The sequence below is a fragment of the Crinia signifera genome, chromosome 1 (assembly GCF_055691185.1).
Source record: "Crinia signifera chromosome 1, ASM5569118v1, whole genome shotgun sequence".
Taxonomy (NCBI): Eukaryota; Metazoa; Chordata; class Amphibia; order Anura; family Myobatrachidae; genus Crinia; species Crinia signifera.
Window position 1 is genome coordinate 305,658,424 of NC_139217.1, and position 23,064 is coordinate 305,681,487.

General features: G+C 47.2%; 1 protein-coding gene across 2 annotated transcripts in view; it reads right to left on the reverse strand.

Annotated features, from left to right (window-relative positions):
• Positions 1-14,287: 14,287 nt before the first annotated feature.
• LOC146078414 (uncharacterized) overlaps positions 14,288-23,064 on the reverse strand; it is a 99,223-nt gene continuing 90,446 nt past the window's right edge. The window contains exons 9-11 of one of the 2 annotated variants that reach the window (XM_083186105.1): positions 17,783-17,875; positions 16,824-16,870; positions 14,288-15,938 (exon numbers count right to left, since the gene is read on the reverse strand). In XM_083186105.1, coding sequence (XP_083042231.1) covers positions 15,908-15,938; positions 16,824-16,870; positions 17,783-17,875 — 171 coding nt within the window. In that variant the 3' untranslated portion in view covers positions 14,288-15,907. Of the gene's footprint in view, positions 15,939-16,823; positions 16,876-17,782; positions 17,876-23,064 lie in introns of both variants that reach the window. The other variant, XM_083186106.1, reaches the window with a different exon arrangement.

Sequence of the window (23,064 nt, forward strand, 5' to 3'; positions counted from 1 at the left end):
CACAGATACCAGTGAAGCCGTTGAAGGGACGCGCTTACCTGTGAAGGTATCCGCGTCCCCTCGCGGGGCTCGCTGCGCTCGCCACGCTTCGGGCCTCGGTGGCTCGCTGCGCTCGCCACACTATTCTATTCTCAACTCCACGCCGACGTGGATAGTAGGGCATGAAAAGGTCGGAGGACGCGTACCGCCGCCCCTCGCGGGGCTCGCTGCGCTCGCCACGCTTCGGGTGCGCGTGGATAGTGGGGGTGGATTTCTATGTCATTGGATTTTGATTAATGAAGTTTTTTTTATTTTTTGGGGGAATTGCAGTTGCTTTTATCGGTGGATTTGCGACCTACAAAAAAAAAAAAAAACGCTGTTATCCCCCTAATAAGGTAAGTCGTGCTTAAATTGTTCTTCTAATTAATTTGTAAATGTAACCCAAATGCCTTTTTTTCCTAGTGTACCACCCCCACTATCCACGCGCACCCGAAGCGTGGCGAGCGCAGCGAGCCCCGCGAGGGGCGGCGGTACGCGTCCTCCGACCTTTTCATGCCCTACTATCCACGTCGGCGTGGAGTTGAGAATATAATAGTGTGGCGAGCGCAGCGAGCCACCGAGGCCCGAAGCGTGGCGAGCGCAGCGAGCCCCCCGAGGGGACGCGGATACCTTCACAGTTATGCGCGTCCCTTCGCGGGCTTCACTGCAATACGAGCACAGATACCAGTGAAGCCGTTGAAGGGACGCGCTTACCTGTGAAGGTATCCGCGTCCCCTCGCGGGGCTCGCTGCGCTCGCCACGCTTCGGGCCTCGGTGGCTCGCTGCGCTCGCCACACTATTCTATTCTCAACTCCACGCCGACGTGGATAGTAGGGCATGAAAAGGTCGGAGGACGCGTACCGCCGCCCCTCGCGGGGCTCGCTGCGCTCGCCACGCTTCGGGTGCGCGTGGATAGTGGGGGTGGTATACTAGCAAATGTGAATGATTTTTGGTGAAAATGGTATCGCCTCACATCAGATGCCATGGGAGTTGTGCCATCTGATGTGATGCGATACCATTTTGACATACCGTATAGACATCAATTACTTATAGATGGTTTTGTTTGTGTTTGTTTTTTTACAGCAATGTCTCAGAAGCGAGAATTAACAAATGGCTTCATGGCGAAGGTCATTGATTTGTATAAGGAGAATAGGTGCCTCTGGGAGATGAAACACAAGGATTACTACAACAAGGCGAAGAGGAATGAGGCGTATCAGAAAATGGTGGCTCTTCTACGCAAACGGGTACCTGATGCAGACGTCGCCTGGGTACAGAAGAGGATGACGAATATGCGGACAGTTATGGTGAAGGAGTTGAATCGAGTACGGCAGTCTCAGAGTTCCGGAGCCGATGCTGATGACGTCTACGTGCCGAAATTATGGTACTACGAGCGGATGAAGTTTATCTTGGAGCAGAGAGAACAGAGTGGAACAGGGGGAACTGATACGGAGGACACCTCTTCGTCCGGTGCAGCGAAGAGTGTGGACGTTGTAAGTATTTCCTGAAAAATGTCTTGCATGTAAGTGACTGTGAAATGTCATGTTATTACCATTTTCCCTTCTTTTTTTTTCCTTTCTAGGAAGTTCCCCCTGAGACAGAGCAGGAGTCTGCGGCAGTTGCAGAGGGGGACAGTACTCCAATGACGGAGAGCACTGCACCTGCTATCCCGAGGAGGCGTCCCAGAAGACAGCTGTCCAGGACTGCTCGTAATGTCCAAGGGCATTCTAGCACGTCGGCACCGGAGGCACCTCAAATTCCCCTTGACGATTGCCAAATTTTTAGTAACAACCTTGCCGTGGAAATGCGGGGCATGGCGCCAGACCAGCTCCATGAGTGTAAGAGGTTGATATATGGCGTTATAATGCGTGCATCAGAGAGAAGTCTCTCTAGTGCATGCAATATAGAGCCATCTGCCAACATCGTATGGCAAGCAGCCCAAATGCCCAATTACCCCTATCACTACCCTTCGTACAGTGCGTCGGGTTATGCTCCGCCTCCTCCTGCCCCTTTTATGTACGCGCCGAGGCCCCCTTTGCCACCAGTCACAGACCCTTCGTCTTTGCCTGGGACTATTTCAAGTGCTCTGTTGAGCACACAAAGGGCCTTATTCTGGTTGGAGCGTCCGGGCCGTACGCGTACGTCCCGGGTTTTTTTACGATCTGCGCATGTGCAGATACGCTAATGCGCCGGCGCGAACACTCCACAACGCTTACGGCCGGTGTCTCAACGTGCGAAAAAACCTGTACGCGAGCGTACGGGTAATGGGGCGGCATAGGGGCGTGTTGATGGGAGCGGCCGAAATAATGAGGGAAAATGGGCGTAAATATGGGCGTACACGGGGGTGTGCACCAGAAATGAGCGGTGCTACTACCGCACGATCGACTAAGGCACCGTTCGTTTCGGACACCAAACAGGCGGCCGCCAACCGCCAGCTAAAACCACCCCTACAGATACCGCATGCCAGCGTGCGCCTGAGTTGGCTAATTAACGCTGATTACTACTCAAACACATACACCTGAATGTAATAAGCAATGCTGCAGTCTATTTACTACAAACCATGATTTCACTGCCTGCAAGCCACACATGCAGCACGCAAACACATTGGAAGCTTATGTTTCTATACTTCTCCACATTTAAAGGTTTGTTTAATTTAAGGTAAGAATCTTTTTATACGCTAAGGTAGGTATTTGCTAAACAGACACATTCACTACCTGCTTTCATAGACTTTACGCAGTAGCACACTCAATCTACACAAGTCGACATGTGTCAACGTGTTCACTCTAATACTAACATAGGTTTTGTATTTAGGATACAATAACATAAACCACATCTAACACCTACAAAGGATGTTTCAGCAATGTTTGAAGCCCATGACCACTATTTTCCACACAATCTTTGTATAGTACCCAAAATAATGACCTGTACCACTATCTCATCTGCTATGATTTGGATTTCACAACACTCTGGATGTAAGATGCCACCAATCACATTATTGCACTCTCATCTCTCTAACAAAGGATTCCTACATCTGATTATGACACTGTCAAATCATATATATTTTAAAAGTTATGCATGTTTGTTCACAAGCTAATTTATCATGTTTGGCCCATTCACACATCTTTTTTTAGGGAGGACACATATGCATTCCTACAGAAATTTACCTTTTCACCCTTGTTTGTCTGCCTCACCCACTCCATGAGGAAAGCATTGTTCTGGACCTGCTTTTACCTACTACTGTAGGAGCTACCTCACCTGCACACAAACTGCTTTCTCACCTATTAAGTTGCTCTGCACATGTGCTGACACAAACTAATTAGCAGGGAAAAGTTGGATAGGAACATGGGAATGGCCATGGAGAGGGTTACACATGGGAAACTTCCACCACAGTTCAACAAATGTTCAAAAATACCCTGGTCAGTAAGTACACATAAATCTAGTATTTGTTTCACACAAGAAATTACACATACCACAATTTTGTTTTAATTTGTAAAATAAATTTATTTGCTGTTCAGCATCACAGCTTGACACTTTAATGTGAGAAATCAAATAAACAAATAAAATAGACACACAAATAATAAAACAGCCAGAACAAGAGGTTGCATATCTCCAAACATGTGTTACCCTGCAAATGCAATGGTGAAAGAAATGGGGACACCAGAATACGTACTGCAACAACCAGGGTGAATACTAAGCAAGATACACACCACCAAAAAAAAAAATCCTGCATTTGTAGAGGTCAAAATACGAACTTTCATGCCCATGGCACGCAAATGGATCGATGGGCAACTCAGGAAGCGGATGTCCAGTGCAATTTAAACCTTTGGCCTCCAACCACAGAGGAAGTGAACCAGGTCTCATTTGGGCCCTTTTTTGCCCCTTTTAGATGGGGCCTTGGGGACAGGGGCCTTTGGCTCAGCTGGCTTTCGGCGTCTTCCCCTAGTCGACACAGGAGGGTCAGCCGAGGTGGAAGGTTGGGGAGCAGCTTGGGGTGGGGCAGCAGATGGGGGATTGCTCTCACTCAATGTCTCCTGTGGCTGGGGCTGGGGGCGACGTCTTGCTGGAGGCTGGACCACCTGCTCCACCTGTGGCTCTGCAGAGGAAGATGCTGCCGGTACATCCTGACTTTCTGCTTCTGCTAGGATAAGAATTGAAAACAATGTCACCATCACATACGCAATAAAAAATATCTTTCTAAATACAATGCATTACTGTGACTTACCATCAAAAGCAGCAGCAAAGACCTCCGCCGGGAGCTCACTGTCCATATTGGAGATCCCCCTGATCTCCCCCACATCGATGACGTCACAGGAGTCCAGCTCCAGGGGGGTATACTCCAAATGGTCAGGCATAGGACCGCTCCCGGTGGACATGCTGTGGTTGTACCGGTCAGTCATCTTCCTCTTCAGGGCACTTTTGAAGTCAGTCCACCTACAAGTTTAAAAATACAAATATCACCATGAGATATGTGCACCACTGTGCTACGTGTAGGGTTACCACCTAGTCCCTTTAATTCCGGACACATGTTACTTACACAGGTTCTGTGGCAGTTTAAAATTAGGTGAAGTGGAGTCTTGAAGTCAGCCAGCCACAGAACCTGTGTAATTAATATGTGTCCGGAATTAAAGGGACTATGTGGTACCCCTAGCTACGTGACATTTCCTAGTGTGGGTGATCTTTTGTGCCATGTGTGGCCAAATATTTCTTTGATGGACAAAACCATGTGCACTGCAGGTGAGGCAGGTGTAAAATCCCACCCAAATCTGATTATCTCTGCACAAGTAACACCTGCCTCACCTGCAGTGCACATGGTTTTGTCCATCTAAGAAATATTTGGCCAGAAAGAGTGAACTAGAATAAGGGCCTCAGTTCCTGCTGGAGACTGCTGAAAAATTGACCTGACAAACACACTAACCTTTTCTTCACCGCGTCCCAAGTTCTGACCACTGGTGACACCTGGTTCACTTCCTCTGTTATCTTGTCCCAAAGGTTTCTCCTTGCACTGGCACCCGGCTTCCTGGTTGCCAATTCAATCCATTCGCGTGCCCTGGGCACTAGAATTCGCATTTCGGCCTCTACAAATGCAGGGTTTCTCCTTCTGGTGGTGGTATCCTGCTCAGTCATCACCCTAGATGTTGCAGCACGTTTTCTGGTGGCCCCAGTTCTCTCACCATGCACCTGCTGGGTCACACCTGTTTGGAGAGATGCAACCTCTTGTTCTGGCTGGTTGCTTGGCCCTTGTGGAGCTGGTGGAGGTTCACCAGGGCCTGTTACTGAGGGGCCCGCTTGATCTTGCAGGCGACTCCTCTCTTGGGCCCTCCTTCTCCGCTCCTGTTCCCTCTTCTGTAATGCTTCAAGCAGGGATTCTGCTTGTGCTCTCTGCAGAGCGTCCTCTGCTGCTGAATCGTCAGAGTCAGACATGTTTGCAGCAATTGTGGGCTGCATCTGACTGAATATTTATATGTTAATCTCCCGCCACGAACAAGGGGGCGTATATATTTCCCCGCAAGGTAGATGCAAATTTACGCCGATATTTCCCGCCGATAATTGCCGCTTAAATTACGCAGGTCTCAATGCACCTGATCAATCACCCGTATATGTATATACACAGGTTGTGGAGCATTGTGGGCTACATCGTGAAATGTGTGCACCTGTCATTCCAATGATGAGTGTTGTCAGCTGGTATCTGTTGGAGTTCGTGTATGCTTTGTGAGTCACATTTCAAAACATCACGTTATCATGCTTGCCTTGCATATGTAATGTGTATGAAATTGTCATACAGCAACATGTTGCATTGTGGCCCTTTAGGCAGCGTAGTTATAAGTAGAGGGTTGCGTGTATTATTTTCCGCCTACTGTATATACAGTACTCCTCTCCATGCATATCGGTGTATCGTGCCCCCTTTAAGCAGCGTAGTTATAAGTAGAGGGTTGCGTGTATTATTTTCCGCACACTGTCAATACAGTACTTCTCTGTTCATTGAATGCATGCTGTTGGTTGTTGTGTGTGTATATCGGAACGGTCCGCGTAAGTTTCTATTCGCATCCAGTTTGTTAATGTAAGAGGGATTAATAAAGTTAATACCAAACAAACAATTTTTTCGACCAATCAGCAAGCACCAAAAGTGATATATGTACCTGCAATTAATAACTGCGCCATTGCCAATATGACTTGTCCAAGAGCTAGGCCCTTTTCCACGTCAGAGCTTTTGGCCCTGGTGGAAGTGATGGACCGTCACCTGGGGCCCAGGGGCCCTTATGTCAGTAATGCCGACAAGCGGCGGGCGTATACTGCTGCCCGCCGCCTCCTCTTCTCTACCACCGGCGTCCGCAGAAGCCTGGGGCAGGTTGAGCGGCGCTGGTCAGACCTGCGCCGGCGGCAGCCGGTTTTACTCAGCAGCCTTCGCCGCCATATTGCCCGATGTAAGTTTTGATTACTAGTATGTCAGCGTTTTTTAGCAATGTTTTGTGTACTTTTTATAAATATGTTCCTGAGTATGGGGGTGTATATGGGGGGTATATGGGTGTATATGGGTGTATATGGGTGTATATGGGTGTATATGGGTGTATATGGGGGTATATGGGTGTATAGGGGGTGTATAGGGGGGGGTTTAAGTAGTTGATCAGTTTTTGGGTGTAGGATATCAAATAGTTTGCATGATAAATGTCTGAAATTTCACAGCAATGATAATTTTGAAGGTTATGAGCATGACTAATGTGAATTTTTCTTTCCCCCTTTTTTATGAAACCCAATCTTCGATTTCTATGCCATCAACATGAACATTTCAGCACGGGCAAGGGCACGCATTGAAGCCCGGGAGCAGGCAGCCCGGGACCAGGCAGCCGAGGAGGAGGAGGAAGAGGAGGAGGAAGAAGAGGAAGAGGAAGAGGAGGAGGAGGAAGAGGAGGAGGAGGAGGAGGAGAAGAAAGAGGAGGAGGAAGAGGAGGAGGAGGAAGAGGAGGAGGAGGAAGAAGAGGAGGAGGAAGAAGAGGAGGAGGAAGAAGAGGAGACCCAGGGTGCAGTTTGGACCCACACAATTTCCCCATCCCCTTCCCCCTCCACAACCCCCACCCCCTCCACAACCCCCACCCCCTCCACAACCCCCCCCCCCACAACCCCCACCCCCTCCACAACCCCCACCCCCTCCACAACCCCCACCCCCCCCCTCCCCACCCCATTTCCAACCCCCCTACACCTCTCCACCACCCACCCCCAAACCTCTCCACTCCCCACTCACACCCACTACCTCGGGCCAAACTACAGGACCATCCACCTTGCTCCTAACCCCCACAACCACTGCACAGCCAACCAACGGCAACCAGGATGGCTCAAGTAGCCGTAAGTAAATAATGTGTCTAATGTTGACCTACACATTTCTACACATAAACAATCACAACAACCACATATGTGTATCCAACATCAACATTAGTTGCAACATATCACTGCAGGCCGACCATGAGGTGTGTCCTGTCCTTCTCCAGGAACAAGGCTCCCCTTGGTGGTTTTTTGGAGTGTGGCCATGCCTCACCCCTTGAATAATTGACATAACAGTACATCCAATGAGATATCCGACATTAGTGGTGTGGTAGTTATGTGGCTCCAGGTGTTGGGTAACTCCAGTTCCCAGCATGATGTGCAACACAGGGCCGGATTTTAATGGAGGCGCAAGGGGTCAGTGCCCCTGGGCCCCCCTCTAGCTAGGGGCCCCCTGTGGTTGTCATGTATTTTTTACAAATAACATGTTTAAGTTATGTTTTTTTTTTTAGCTAAATGTTTTGTGCATGGGTGGGGTAGTGCTGCAGCTTGACCTATCTGCCAATGTGACAATGATTTATGGTGCTGAGCATCGGGAGCCAAGGCACACTGATTGCACAAGTGTGCAGTGCATTTCTGGGAGTTGACTAAGTCCCATGACACTTTGCACCAGAGGACAGAGGCTGAGAAGTTTGTGCTGAGCTCTGATTGGTGGAGCTCATTACATGCTTCTCAGGTCCATGGAGAACAGCAGCAGCAGCTTAGTCATAGGAGGGTTTTTAATCAGAGGCAGCACTAGGACTGTGAGGTCTCCTCCAGAGTAAGGGGCAGAGGGACAAACACAGGCTTTTCATGTGGTGTGTGTATATATATATATATATATATATATATATATATATATATATATGGGGTCTATTATTATTCCGAGTGCCGCCAACCCCCTGTCTATATATATATATATATATATATATATATATATATATATATATATATATCTATATATATATATATAGATATATATATATATATATATATATCCCCTGCAGGTAACCATTGACCAAGTTTATTCTGCCTTTACTCTATGTTTTGACAGTATAATATTCGCCCATGCAGTGTGCGGCCAGTAATGACAAGTGCAAGGGGGCCCCCCGCTCTAAAGTACCCCGGGCCCCCCAAAGGCTTAATCTGCCACTGGTGCAACTTAAATGTAGAGATTGTTTTGGTAATAGTGTGTGAGGCCATGCGGATGCATGCTTTACAAACATAGCTGTAGGCCTATAATTTGTACAGCAATGTCCTAAATTTAAAATAGTAAGGAGTGCATAAGCCACAACAATGTCATAACCCTTAAATAGCACAGGCTAATTGTGAGGTTAGAGGAGAGTCCCCCAAAACCAAAGTACCAATTGGGATACAGCATACATTCATTGATGAAGGAGTAATTGAATTAATGTTATTTACTATGTACAGTATGTGTGTGTTAACATATTTTTTTTTAGTACTGTGTTTACAGCAGACCCATCTTCAATGTAGTTTCTAAATGTATGTGGCCTTCACACATAACTCTGAACTTTTTATTATGTACAAATACAACAAACATTTGTGTATATTAATTTTTTGTTTTATCCCTTCATTACAGACACTGAACAGCAGCAGGAGGAGGTGGCCGCAATAATGCGGGAAATAATGCTCACCCTCGTCTACCTCCAGCTCCTTTTTGGGCTTCTGGAGGCCCGCCTTTAATTTTTTATTTATCCCCCCCCCCCCTTTTTTTAATGTTATAAAATAAAAGTTGGATTACTGTTCGAAATTGCCTGTGTTTTTAATAATAAATATGTTAGAGGGCGTGTAAGGGTAGGTACATACAGATGTGTACTGTAAGTTATACTTGTAATTTGAGGTGAGGGGTAATGATTGATGTGTGAATGTGTGTGTTTTTGAGTAAAATAACACATAACATCAGGGTAGGTATACATGTTACACATTTTGGACAAAGTAATTACGTACATAATTTAGTACATATACAGAAACACCAACATAACTTGATTTAAAAGTAACAGCAATATGGGGACACATAGATAGTGATTAAAATGCCACATTAGAACATCACAAATATACATGTAATGTGGGTTAAAATGTAGTTTTATTAGGTCTTTATTAAGGTAGACAATTGAGTTAATAGAAAACAATAATTGAATAACAAATAGATTAATTAATCAATTGTCAGATTAGTAGTTGAGAGGCAAGATTTGCAGGTCCATATATGTGAAGGGTATGCCAGCGTGCACGGACGTACGCTTACTCTCACGAGCGGTGACATAAGCTGAGTTTTCCATTGAAAACAATAGGGACCCGTCCGTGCAAACTGGCGTACGCTCAGATCTCCGCAAGAAGTCGGTGGGGAGACGGAGGAGAGACGGACGTAGACGGCGCCGTACGCTCAGTTGTACGCCAGTTGTCGGAGTGTAAGGGCTGGGCCGGCCGCGTACGTTGCCGTACGCTCATTTGTACACCACTCCCCTTCTACGGTATTTCTGCCCGTACGTAAGCGGCTGATTTGTGGGTGGACTTAACCCCAACGGCCGCGTACGGCTAGCGTGCGGTAATGGCGAACGTACGCACGTTTGGCCGCTCCGATCAGAATAATGCCCAAAGTCCCCTCCCAGGTGAAGAGCGCCATTAATTAGTGATTTGGTTTTAATTGGTTTCAAATTATTGTGCCTTGCAGCAATGCCCTTGTTCCACTCTGTTTGTTATTTGCTCCATGATGAACTTTGTTGCTCGTAGGCCATAATTTCGGTTACTGATGGTCGCAGTATCGGACTCCTGGACTTTGAGCTGTCCGTACTCGTTTTGCACCTTCACCATGGACTGTTCCGCATATTTGCATTTTCTTCTGTACCCAGTGCATGTTTGCATCAGGGTGCCTTTTTGCGTATTGAGCCCCATTTTTTGTATGCCTCATTCCGATTTGCCTTGTTGTAATCCAGTTCCTCCCAAGAGGCATCTATTCTCCTATACTTTCAATGACCTTCGCCCAGACCTTCCCCCCCCCCCCCCATTCTTAAAAAAAAAAAAAGTTATTTTATACAAAATTAAAAAAATAAGATATTTTATTAAAAAATAAAAAAATAAGTCATAATTTGAAATTCATAACCTGTGTCGTGTCTTATTTCATTGTCTTATAATTAAGGGATGCCAAGTAATTTGATGTGTTTTTTTATTGTATTTGTTGCTTTTTTGCGCACCCATCGCGGTGATTGCAGGCACATGACGGCCGTGGTCACCCATGATGCAACCGGCCGCCATGTCCCCGCAATCACGGCGATATGTGCGCGGTTTGCCATGTAATTTGATGTGTTTTTTTATTGTATTTTGTTGTTTTTTTGCGCACCCATCGCGGTGATTGCAGGCACATGACGGCCGTGGTCACCCGTGATGCAACCGGCCGCCATGTGCCCGCAATCACGGCGATATGTGCGCAGTTTGCCATGTAATTTGATGTGTTTTTTTATTGTATTTTGTTGCTTTTTTGCGCACCCATCGCGGTGATTGCAGGCACATGACGGCCGTGGTCACCCGTGATGCATCCGGCCACCATGTGCCCGCAATCACGGCGATATGTGCGCGGTTTGCCATGTAATTTGATGTGTTTTTTTATTGTATTTTGTTGTTTTTTGCGCAACTATCGCGGTGTTTGCAGGCACATGACGGCCATGGTCACCCATGATGCAACCAGCTGCCATGTGCCCGCAATCACCGCGATATCTGCGCGGTTTTAATGTTAAATCACCGCGATATGTGCGCGGTTTTACTGTAAAATCACTGCGACAGGCGATATGTGCGCGGTTTTACTGTAAAATCACCGCAACAGGTGCGCGGTTTGATTGTTATCTATGACATTTAAGTGTTAGGTGGAATCTTCATGTATTTTTGTGTTTTTCACACTTTTTCAATTGAGGGATGCCATGTCATTTGCTGTGTTTTTCCTTTTTTTCACTTGTCTTTTTTCCACAGCCAGAAATCGCGGTCATCGCGGTCATCGCGGGTACATTATTGTGCGCCCGCGATGCGAGCGACATCGCGATTACCGCGATGATTGATCAATCGCGGTCATCGCGGTCGTCGCGGGTACATCGCGGGCACATTGTTGGCCACCCGCGATGCTAGCGACATCGCGACCGACGCGATGATTGATCGCATCGTTCGCATCGCGGGTGGCCAATAATGTACCCGCGATGTACCCGCGACGACCACGATGGGCGCCCTTCTAGGTAAAGAGTACCTAAATTTGTACCCTCACCGGATCAGTACTCTAGCAATGCATTGGACAAGGTGCCTCAATCAGTGTCCACATGGATAAATAATAAAAAAAAAACTTGTGCCAACCATATACAGTAATGGCACGTCGAACTTTTAAAAATGTCGCCATTTTGAACATCATGAACCAAAATTTTGATCTTTTCACTATGATAACCTTTGGGGTAATTTACTAAAGCTTCTAAAAATTGAAAGAGGGGTTATTGCCCATAGCAACAATGCAGATTCTGAATATAATTTTCTAGAATGCAATAGAAAAAGTTTTACTTTTCTGTCTGAGTCTTTTATTTTAACATTCTTTTTACAGGTGGACTACATGTCCCAGCGGGCCCATTAACGCCCCGCATGCTGGCACTTGTGGTTCTCCAAGTCCCAGCATGCGGGGGAGGCCTGCTGGCACTTGTAGTTCACCTGTATAAAGCAATGTTAGGAATGTCTGATTTAACCTATCAGGCCGGCGTCCAATGCCCTGGGATGCCGGTGACAGCCCTGGGCTTCAGCCCTGGATGGGTGAAGCCTGGGGGGGACCCCTTTATTGGGGGGGTCCCCACTACTCCAGGTACCCCGTCCAAGGCTGACCAGCCACGGTACTCATGTTTCGGCCAGGGGACCTTATGTAAAACGTGTCCCCTGGCTGTGGCATGACACTGCGGGCTGTTGGAGCCCGGTGTTGGTTTCAGAAATTTCAGAAATTTCAGACCCCTACACTTTTTGTCCCCCCGTATTTTTGGAACCAGGTCCGTCTCAATGGGCCCGGGCCTGGTTATGCTCAGGAGGGGGGACCCCACGCCATTTTATTTTTAAACACAAATTAGCACATTTCCTCAAATTCGCACATTTTCATGCCTAAAAATCTCACATTTTCATGACTAAAATTTGCACATTATCACACTTAGGGCCTTATTCTGGTTGGAGCGGCCGGGCCGTACGCGTACGTCCCGGGATTTTTTATGATCTGCGCATGCGTACATTCGCTAATGCGCAGGCGCGACCACTCACCAACGCTTACGGACGGGTCTCTACGTGCGAAAAAACCTGTACGCGAGTGTACGGGTATTGGGAGCGGCACAGGGGCGTGAAGAGGGGTGCGGCCGAAATAATGAGGGAAAATGGGCGTAAATATGGGCGTACACGGGGGTGTGCACCAAAAATGAGCGGTGCTACTACCGCACAATCGACTAAAGCACCGTTCATTTCGGACACAAAACAGGCGGCCGCCAACCGCCATCTCAAACCACCCCTACAGATACCGCATGCCAGCGTGCGCCTGGGTTAGCTAATTTACGCGGATTACTACTCAAACACATACACCTGAATGTAATAAGCAATGCTGCAGTCTATTAAGTCAAAACCATGAATTCACTACCTGCAAGCCACACACAGCACTCTAACACATTGGAAGGTTATCTTTCTATACTTCTCTACATTTAAAGGTTTGTTTAATTTAAGGTAAGAATCTTTGTAAGACCTGCTTATATATGCTAAGGTAGGTATTTGTTAAACAGGTCGACACATTCACTACGTGCTTTCATAGACTTTACACAGTAGCACACTCAATCTACACAAGTCGACATGTGTCAACGTGTTCACTCTAATACAAACATAGGTTTTGTATTTATGATACAATAACATAAACCACATCTAACACCTACAAAGGATGTTTCAGCAATGTTTTAAGCCCATGGCCACTATTTGGCACATTAATTAATTCAATCAATTAATTAATTTTCATAATTATAGTTGAAAGGCAACATTTGCAGGTCCATATATATGAAGGGTATGTCAGCGTACACGGACGTACGCTCACTCTCACGAGCGGTGACATAAGCTGAGTTTTCTATTGAAAACAATAGGGACCCGTCCGTGCAAGCTGGCGTACGCTCAGATCTCCGCAAGAAGGCGGTGGGAAGACGGACGAGAGACGTCCGTAAACGGCGGCGTACGCTCAGTTGTACGCCAGTTGTCAGAGTGTAAGGGCTGGCCCGTCCGTGTACGTTGGCGTACGCTCATTTGTACGCCACTCCCCTTCTACGTTGTTTCTGGCCGTACGTATGCGGCAGTGTTGTGGGTGGACTTAACCCCAACGGCCGCGTGCGGCTAGCGTACGTTAATAGCGAACGTACGCACGTTTGGCCGCACCGATCAGAATAAGCTCCTTAATCACACTTTTTTGCCCGGAATATGCACCTCATAAAGGGCCAGATTCTCTAAGCTTCAAAAGTGATAAAATGCAGAGTGATAAACAGCCAGCCAATCAGCTCCTGTCTGACATTTTTCAAACCCAGTCTGTGACATGGCAGGTAGGAGCTGATTGGCTGGCTGTTTATCACTCTCCATTTTATCACTTTTGAAGCTTAGAGAATCTGGCCCTAAATATGCGAATTCGCGGCAAAAAATGAGATTTTAAAAAGTGCGATAATGGGCGAATTTGAACATGACTAAAAATCACATTCTATTAAATGTCCCCCATAGTATCATACTGCATACATATATTTTTTGCTACTGTTTACCCTGCTCCATAATATAATAATACAGAGAATATGGAAAGCTCTGCAAAGTAAATATATCCACACATCTACCCAGCAGCTAATCAATATTAGAATCTGCATAAAAGGATACAAAGATACAAAATATTAGCTGACAGAGACACATTTTAAATCTTTATTTCTTACACAAATGTATTTATTTTCTTCAACACTCTTTATTAAATCTTTATTTTAACATTAAGATACTTCGCTCTCAAACATCCCTAATACAGGGTTTTTGCTTATAAATTTGTGAGGTATCATTATACAGTATACCCACTGCATTGTGACAACTAGTACTGGAGTTGAGATACTTTCTTTTAATAATATTTTGTGATTAAAGTATAAATTGTATTGATAATAATTTAGGTTGTAGATGAAAATTGCATACATGGGTCGAAACGTACAGTAAAAGACACCCAGATTTGGTCACCATAGACCCCTCCACTACCCTATATAATTGTATCATCCTAGTGCAGGATTCCTTTGTTACATTGTTATCTAATATTATTCACTCTGCATTAGGCCTATATTTCAAGTTCTAGATCAGGCATGTCCAACATGCAGCCCGTCAGCTTTTGTGAAACTTCAAGTTCCAGCATGCCTTGCCACAATTTTTCCTATTAGAGAATGCTAAAATTATGGCAAGGCATGCTGGAATCTGTATTTTCATAACAGCTCGAGGGCTGCAGGTTGGGCATGACTATTCTATATGATACTGTATGCAAGATCTACTATACTACAACATATATCAGTCAAAATTGGCATAATCTAGGTTTAAATAAAATAGTACTGTTTGCAGCATAAAGTATTGAGGATTTAAAAATCTGGTCTTACTATTTACAGTATGTTCTTACCTCGGATGTGCAGTCAGTGGAGGCAGTGATTCCATTGTGACTTTGTTTAAAATAATACAAAGAATATACAGTACTTATATGTTAGTTGGGCGCCCACTATAGTTAGTACGCTCATACCCCCACTATCCATGTCGGCATGGAGTTGACTCTATATAGTGTGGCGAGCGTGGTGAGCGTAGCGAGCCCCACTAGGGGACGTGGAAAAGGGGGGACGTGGAAAACTAAGCAAATAGCTTAGTGGGTGCCTAACTAACATATAAGTACCGAACATATTCTGTATTCTGTGTCATAAGTATTTTCTTTGTATTATTTCAGTAATTTGCAGCATTTACAATAGTTTTGGAGGCACCATAAGCATGCCTAGGGTAAAGGGATGAAGCCGGTGGGGGGGCGAAGCTTGGGGTGGAGATAAGCCGTGGGCTAAAAATAAATAAATTGAAAATAACAGCAAAAGCAGCACTTCTAGAAGTGCTTCATTGACAGGGGCTGCTGTGATCCAGCTGCTGTCCAACCACAGAGTGCTGGGAGTGCTGATTTTACTCGGCTCTTCCCTCCCATGTTGCATGTACCCCTGGCTCCTGTGACACGGTTCCCTTGCCAAGGTTCTCCCCTCTCCCTCAGTGCTGTAAGTATAATTTTCTGAATTGTTTTCCAGTCAGCAATGGCGATAGCGCGCAGGGGGGTATGGGTGTTGGGCGACGACAGCCGAAAGGGGGCGCGGTGGTGGCTGTGGCAGTGCCTCTCTGTACACAGCCATCACCGCACTTCACTGGTCCTTACTGTAAATGCCATGGCTTTCTGGAACAAAGTGTACAGTATATGCTATTTGCAGGAAGGTATTTGTCATGATTTTCTTTATCCACAAAGCAACAGCAAAATCATAGGTGGACTGGTTCCCTCAGGTTTCTTGTCCATTTTCAGTAAAAATTCAATATTTTATATATAATATCTTATTAGTGATGAAGTCCTAATAAGAAATAAAAACTGTTAATATGTAACAAAATAATTCCTGCAACACAGTTGTGTAACATCATATTTATTCTTATGCTATGTACAGATGTAGCGCCGCTCATCCAGTGCCAGGGCCCGCCAGAATGCCCCCGCTGGCAAGCGGACACTACATCTGGCTGGGACGCGCCAGCGTCCCCCACACACGGGTTTCCCAGTTTCCTATCAGCGGAGGACCGGAACCCTGCCTGTCTCCACTTCAGAGAGACGGGCAAGGATAGGAGGGGGAGCGGGGAGGTGGGGGAACGTGGCAGGGACCGGCGGCGAGGTGGTGGGCGGCAAGAGGAGCTCCGTTGTAAGGGGACGCATGCGCACGTTCCCTTACAAAGTCCCCTGCAATGAAGAGAGGTGCTCCATCTGTAATTGTATTCCCATACTCGCACTATGAAAAAAGGGAGTGGCTCTGTAAAAGGAGGGACATGGCTTCATACCCCAACCGCTTGTTTCATCTCTCTGGGGATCCAGGACATGCGAGCTGCCCCTGTGACTGTGTTGGCGGCAGTGCCAGTTCATACACATTGACAGGGACCGGATCTGTATGTACTGTTACAGAGCAGCACAAAGCTTAGGTGTCAACATGGACACTAGAAAATGTGCTAAACTCATGTAGACCTTTTTATGTGTCAACCTTTTACATGTTGGCCTTTTGCTAGTGTCGTACTTTGTCAATGTCAACCTTGTGCATGTTGCCCTTTTGCTGTCGACTTAGGCACCTGGCATACTGTATGCTACAGTACTAACCATGGAAACCATTAGCATCATAATGATGAAGTAGAGTTTCAGAAACGCTTGGACATTGTTAGTTAATACTTCAATTCATTGTGCCTTAAATCATACAACTTACTTGTTACATGATCTTTTTCTGAATTGCATCATTACATCTCTTCCGTCCTACACTGTAAAACAGGCACTATTAGCAGCTGTCTCATCCATCATTAACAGCACTTCAGGCATCATGTTTTCATCACATCCTCATCTTTTCTTTTACTATCCAGATATTTTGCAATGTACATAATCTATAATACCCTTTATCAAAGATTAGTACAATTCAAGGTTCTTGGTAAATGAGGTACATGCATGTCTTATAGTTCCTTGCCTATCTATACTACTCTAGTGTGTGCAGAGTACCTGCAAAATATCAAGGGCGGCAAAGTGCTAGGGCCATTTCTAGGAGTGTGCGAGTGGAGCCGCAGCACAGAGCACTAGAATCTGTGGGTGGCACCGTTAGCTTCCCATGGATATGGCTCTCTCAGGATGCACAGGACAGTGCTGCACTTCATGGTGCTGGTAGCCCGGACCCTTCTGCATGATGGCCTGATATCATACGCTCAGAGCAGTGCCAGCACTGGGCACTGCTGGGCCTTGTTACAGCATGTTAATGTAATGTAATCATAGTCACTCCCAATATGGTGCCCTCTGTGGAAATTTTGAGATGGAAAATAGCCATGTCCATATGTGGCCACATACGTCCATCTATTAGTATCTGCATGCTGTCTTATTGGACTGTAACCTTTTCCCTAGCCTCAGTCATAATGCAGCCATAATGTGGCAATGCATGCTGGAACATGTAGTTTCACAACATCTGGAGGGCCACAGTTTGAAGACCCATGACCTACAGTATATCTCATGAAAAATATATACATTTTTACTGGTAATTAGTGGTAGTGTACTTTAACTAGTCAATGTGTAATTATGCAGTCCCATATTAGGTAAACATACAAATAATTAAAAAATATTAACAGTAACATATTCTGTATACAAATAAAAAACAAATATAGATTTTAATGTGTAACAGTTAAGCACCTTTTCACTTTCTCCTTTTTCTTTCAGTTGACTAATTTCAACAAGGAGGGATGATTTCTCATTTATCAGCTGTTCTCTTTCCATTTCCAAATCCTGCAGACAGATGTGTCTATTATTAATTTATTATTTACAAAAATGCCATACTAAACAATAAGGACCTTATTCTGGTCCATGCGCACCCCTGCGAATTCGCACGCGTGCGTGATGTTTTGTTAATGTGCATGCATATTTCTGAGCATGTGCATGTGCCGGGTGCAAGCGGCCATCGCAGGGCGCTTACAAACACCAGTGCGGGCGGGGTTTGTGGGGAGGCGTCAGGTAGTCGTGCACATGGGAACGCCCAGCGTTTCATGGGCGCTTCCATGAAAACGCTGGGCATTCTCATGCCAAAGGGCTGATGACGCCGGTGCCGGGGAGGGCTGCTGACCTCACCAGATGTCAGCTGCCCGCCATGTTCCCCTCCAGGAGACATGCATGCTTAAGACACCTGAGAGTGTCTCAGATTCGCATGTGCGCACCATATCATTCAATCTTCGGCGACCATCGAATGATGTGGGTGCTGCCCTGTAGGCTGAAAATGGATGTTTATGCAATTTGCCCTGCGAAGGGGGTTACGGCATGTGTGAGCGGCAGGTGGGCTAAAAATGTAAAGCAGCACTGCGAACTTCGCGTGTCAACTAGAATAACCCCCTTAATATCTACCACACGCTGGGGATCAGAGGCAGTCGGAGAAGCTATCACTGCTGCACTGCTGCTTCCTTGGAAGCAGCAGTGATAGCACTGTAGGGTAATGCAGCAGGAGGCATCTTACAAGCAGACACCTCCTGCTGCAGTAGTGATCGAACCGTCTTGTGGCACCCATGGTAGCACACAAGCCCCCTGTCCCAGAGGCCACAAAATCTCCATCCAATGATAGAGATCCCTGTCCACTTCTCATCCACTAAGCAGTGGTTATGCGCTTCCAATGTTCCATAGCCAGTCCCTCTCCATTACCACAACATCAGACTGTCAATCAATTACAGTCTGATGCCGGCCTGTGTCCTATGCCCCAGGTACCATTTGCATATTAGAACAATGGGTCCTGTGCAATTTGTTGAAAATCGGTACACAGTGGGCACAGGTGCAACCGCACCAGAAAGACCTCCCCTAACAATATCTACTACATACAGGTTGAGTATCCCTTATCCAAACTGCTTGGACCAAAAGCATTTTGGATAATGGATTATTCTGTATTTTAGAATATTTTTTATATTCAATAAGTTACAGTATCTTGAATGCAGGACCCATGTGTTTACACAAAATGCATTTATGTTGTATAAACAAATCAAACACATGAATTACAGGCAAATGTATTTTATTTTTGCATGAAAGAAGGTTTCAAAACATTAAACAAAGTTTGTGTACTCTCCTGGACATTGAATTTGAATGCTAAGCAATCTATTTTTTGATGTCCCCAGTAGTGCCAGTTACCATTGACCCCAGTAGAGCTTTTAGCAAAAAAAAAAAAAAAGTGCACTGCGGAAACTATGGTTTCGGAATAATTTGGATAAGGGAGGCTCCAGGGCCGATGCTAGGGTGTCCGGCGCCCTCCTGCAAACCATAAATTTTGCGCCCTTTCACATTGCCATTGCAACAAGCTGCAGCCCGATTGTGGGAGCATATCCTATGGAGGATCTCGGGTGCATGTACATGTATGCATACACCATCTCAGTGCTGTGTCCACAAAATATTGCAGGCACTAAAGGTGCCCATACACGCTGCGAGAATCACATACGTTATGGGCTAGATTGCATCGCACAGCCAGGGCCGTTTCTAGAGGCGGACAAGCCGTGCAGCAGCCCGGGGCGCCGCACGGCTTGTTCACCTCTAATAAACAGCCGGGGCGCCCGGCAGCAGCTCCCCCCAGCGCTGCCTCCCTTCCTCCCCCTCTCCGCCTCTTAGCTCTCACCGTCCACCGCCGCTGATTGATTTCCCAGGGGAGGGGAGGGAGCGCATCGTGGTCTCTCCTTCCCCTCTCTCACTGTGTCACTGGGCTGTCAGCCAATCAGGAGACAGCCCGCGATGTATGAATGGCTGACAGCTCAGTGAAGGGGAAGGAGAGACATGCGATGCGCTCCCCTCCCCTCCCCAAGGAAGATGAAGAAGAGGCAGCAGCAGAGGCGATGGCAGCAGGGGGAGGCACAGTGAGTTACTGTATGCTGCTTCCGGCACTGTGGGGCATATTGGCACTGTGGGGCATATTTGGCACTGTGGGGGAATATATCTGTGGCACTGTGGGGGCATATATCTGTGGCACTGTGGGGGGCATATTTGGCACTGTGGGGGCATATTTGGCCCTGTGGGGGCATATATCTGTGGCAAAGTGGGGGGCATATATCTGTGGCACTGTGGGGGCATATTTGGCACTGTGGGGGCATATATCTGTGGCACTGTGGGGCATATTTGGCACTGTTGGGGCATAGCTGTCACTGCGGGCATATATATGTGGCGCTGTGGGGGCATATGTGTGGCACTGTGTGGGAATAGCTGTCACTGTGGGGGCATATATGTGTGGCGCTGTGGGGGGCATATCCAGCACTGTGTGGGCATATATCTGTAGCACTGTGGGGGCATATATCTGTGGCACTGTGGGGGCATACATCTGTGGCATGGTGGGGCATATCTGTCTCTGTGGGGGCATATATGTGTGGCGCTGTGGGGGCATATGTGTGGCCTTTGAGGGAATAGCTGTCACTGTGGGGGCATATATGTGTGGCGCTGTGGGGGGGCATATCCAGCACTGTGGGGGCATATGTGTGGCACTGTGGGGGCATATTTGGCACTGTGGGGGCATATCTGTGGGGACATATCTGTGGGGGCATATTTGGCACTGTGGGGGCATATGTGTGGCACTGTGGGGGCATATCTGGCACTGTGGGGGCATATTAGTAAATGGCATCAGTTGTGCGGCAGCGGCTCGTGGGGCATAATGTGTAATGGGCATTACGGTGTGGGGAGTATTGCGTAATTGCCATCCCAGTGTGGGGTGTAATGGGCATCACGGTGTGCAACAAAAATGTGTCATTTTTATCACGGTGTGCGGCGTAATATGTAATTGGCATCACAGTGTGCGGCATAATGTGTAATTGGCATCACAGTGTGCGACGTAATGTGTAATTGGCATCATGGATAAATAGTGTATAATGATTTAAGTAGCCTGTCATTGTTTGGCCTTGATCTGTGAGGCGTACTAGGTCACTGTGTGGGCCTTTATGTTTTTTATGTCACTGTGTGGCCTTCAGCCCGCCAACTTAAGTGCAGGAGGACAATGACAACTCCTGCGGTAACCAATGTCTGGTCATGCAGGTCGCAAAAGTGTGATGTAAGGTAATTGTTTTCCGGCTAGGCCACGCCCTTATATTAAGCCACGCCCCCTTTAAATTAAGCCACACCCCTATTTCGGCGCGCGCTCAATTTCTTCTATGCCATGTTATGTATTTGGGGGGAAGGGGGGGGCGCATTTTTTTTTTCGCCCTGGGAGCTAAATTGTCTAGAAACGGCCCTGCGCACAGCATACATGCAATGTGTGTGCGATGCGATCCCAAAGCAAACAAAAAGTATGTGCAGCACATACTTTTTGTACTGTGCGATGCGAGGCCCGCGGGAGCGCACATCGCATCGCACGCTGCTATTGCAGCGTGTATGGACACCTTTAGGCACATAACCCAGCCAATTATTTAAAAAGTGTCTAAATTAATATAAAAAAATCTACAATTACTAAAAAAATTGTTATAAACATGTATAATAAAAGACTCACTGGCCCTTATTCTGGTTGGTGCGGTAATATCCGCGTGCGTTCGTGACGCCGATGTTTTGTGTCTGCGCATGTGCAGAGGCGTCTCTGCGCATGTGCGAGCGGGGCGTACGGCCAAATCCCGCATGAAATGTGAACACTCCGAACAGGGGGTGGAGAGGGGCGTGAAGGGCTATTTGGGCTCATTACCATATGCATACGCCCCGCGTTTCATGGGCGTTCCCATGCAAACGCTGGGCGTACGTATGGTAATGCGGTCGTGACGCACGTGTAGGGGGCGGACATATGACATGTCAGCTGCCCGCCCAGATCCCTGCTTTTGCACGGAGAAATGTCCATGTGGTCTGAGGTTGCGGGAGCTGGTGGACCACTCGGTCCTGCATTCGATGGTCTGCGACCATCGAATGATGGGGAAGGTTCCCTGAAATGGAGGAGGCGTATTCCATGAAAAATACACATGCGGTCCGTTCGGCCAGCTTCTTACCGCGTACGGACGGAGTTGGTGATCCGTATGGAAGGCGGGGTTTCGCACGCACGGTCCTGGCCGCATATTCGGATTCGGCCGCACCGATCAGAATAAGGCCCACTGTTCTTTTGTTGTTTAACTCTTGTGCAGTCCCTCCTCTTCTATCTGCGTAGGCAGGATGCTGAGGATGCCATTACACCCCTCTTGTGACTGAGGGGGAATGGAGGGGAGAGAAGGAGTAGATGGAAGAAGAGGGAAGGAGATAGAGGGGGCGGAGTGTTGAGGACTGGCTGTGGCACTGGCACAGCACACTGAGAAGAGGGAAGGAAGGGGAGGCGGTGCTGCTGCCTGTTCGTCATTTGATTGACAGCTGACAGGCGCAGGGAGCAATGGGTAGGGGCGGATCCCGACATGACTTGTCATTCAGGCATTCACAGACAGCGCTACATGCCTCAGCGCAAGTGTCCATGAGGAAGAGGGGGCAGGAGGAGGACAGTTGTGCGCGGTGCAGGGAGCTGCTCAGCTTCTCCATACTGCCGCCCTGTGTCAGACAGGCACTGAGGGCGGCATGCAGGCTGTGAGCACTCGCGGTGCAGGGAAATATTTATACTGCCACCTGCCCGTGTGTGGCGAGCAGGAGGCAGTGACAGTGAGGGCTGAGGCAGCTTTAGCAGAGCAGGGAGGGAGACAGCGACTTTTCAGCATGGCGCCTCCCTGCTTTGCAGGAGCTGCTGAGTGGGTAGCGCCGGCCCTGGGAGGCTCAACCTGTACTAATAAAAAAGCATATAGCTTACAAACCATGACACCATGCCAATGCTTCTGTATTTCTGAGAGTTAAAGGTATACACATAGCAATTTTTGCTCATTTTATAAGCAATCTGACTAGATTTGACTAGTCAGAGTCCCTATTGCTGGGGCCATCTCTCTATTGAGAACACAGGCAGTGACAGATCGCTCAGCACACAGCGCTGGTGCAGCACTGTGTGCTGAGTGATCTGAGCGATGCTAGATCACTCGGCACTA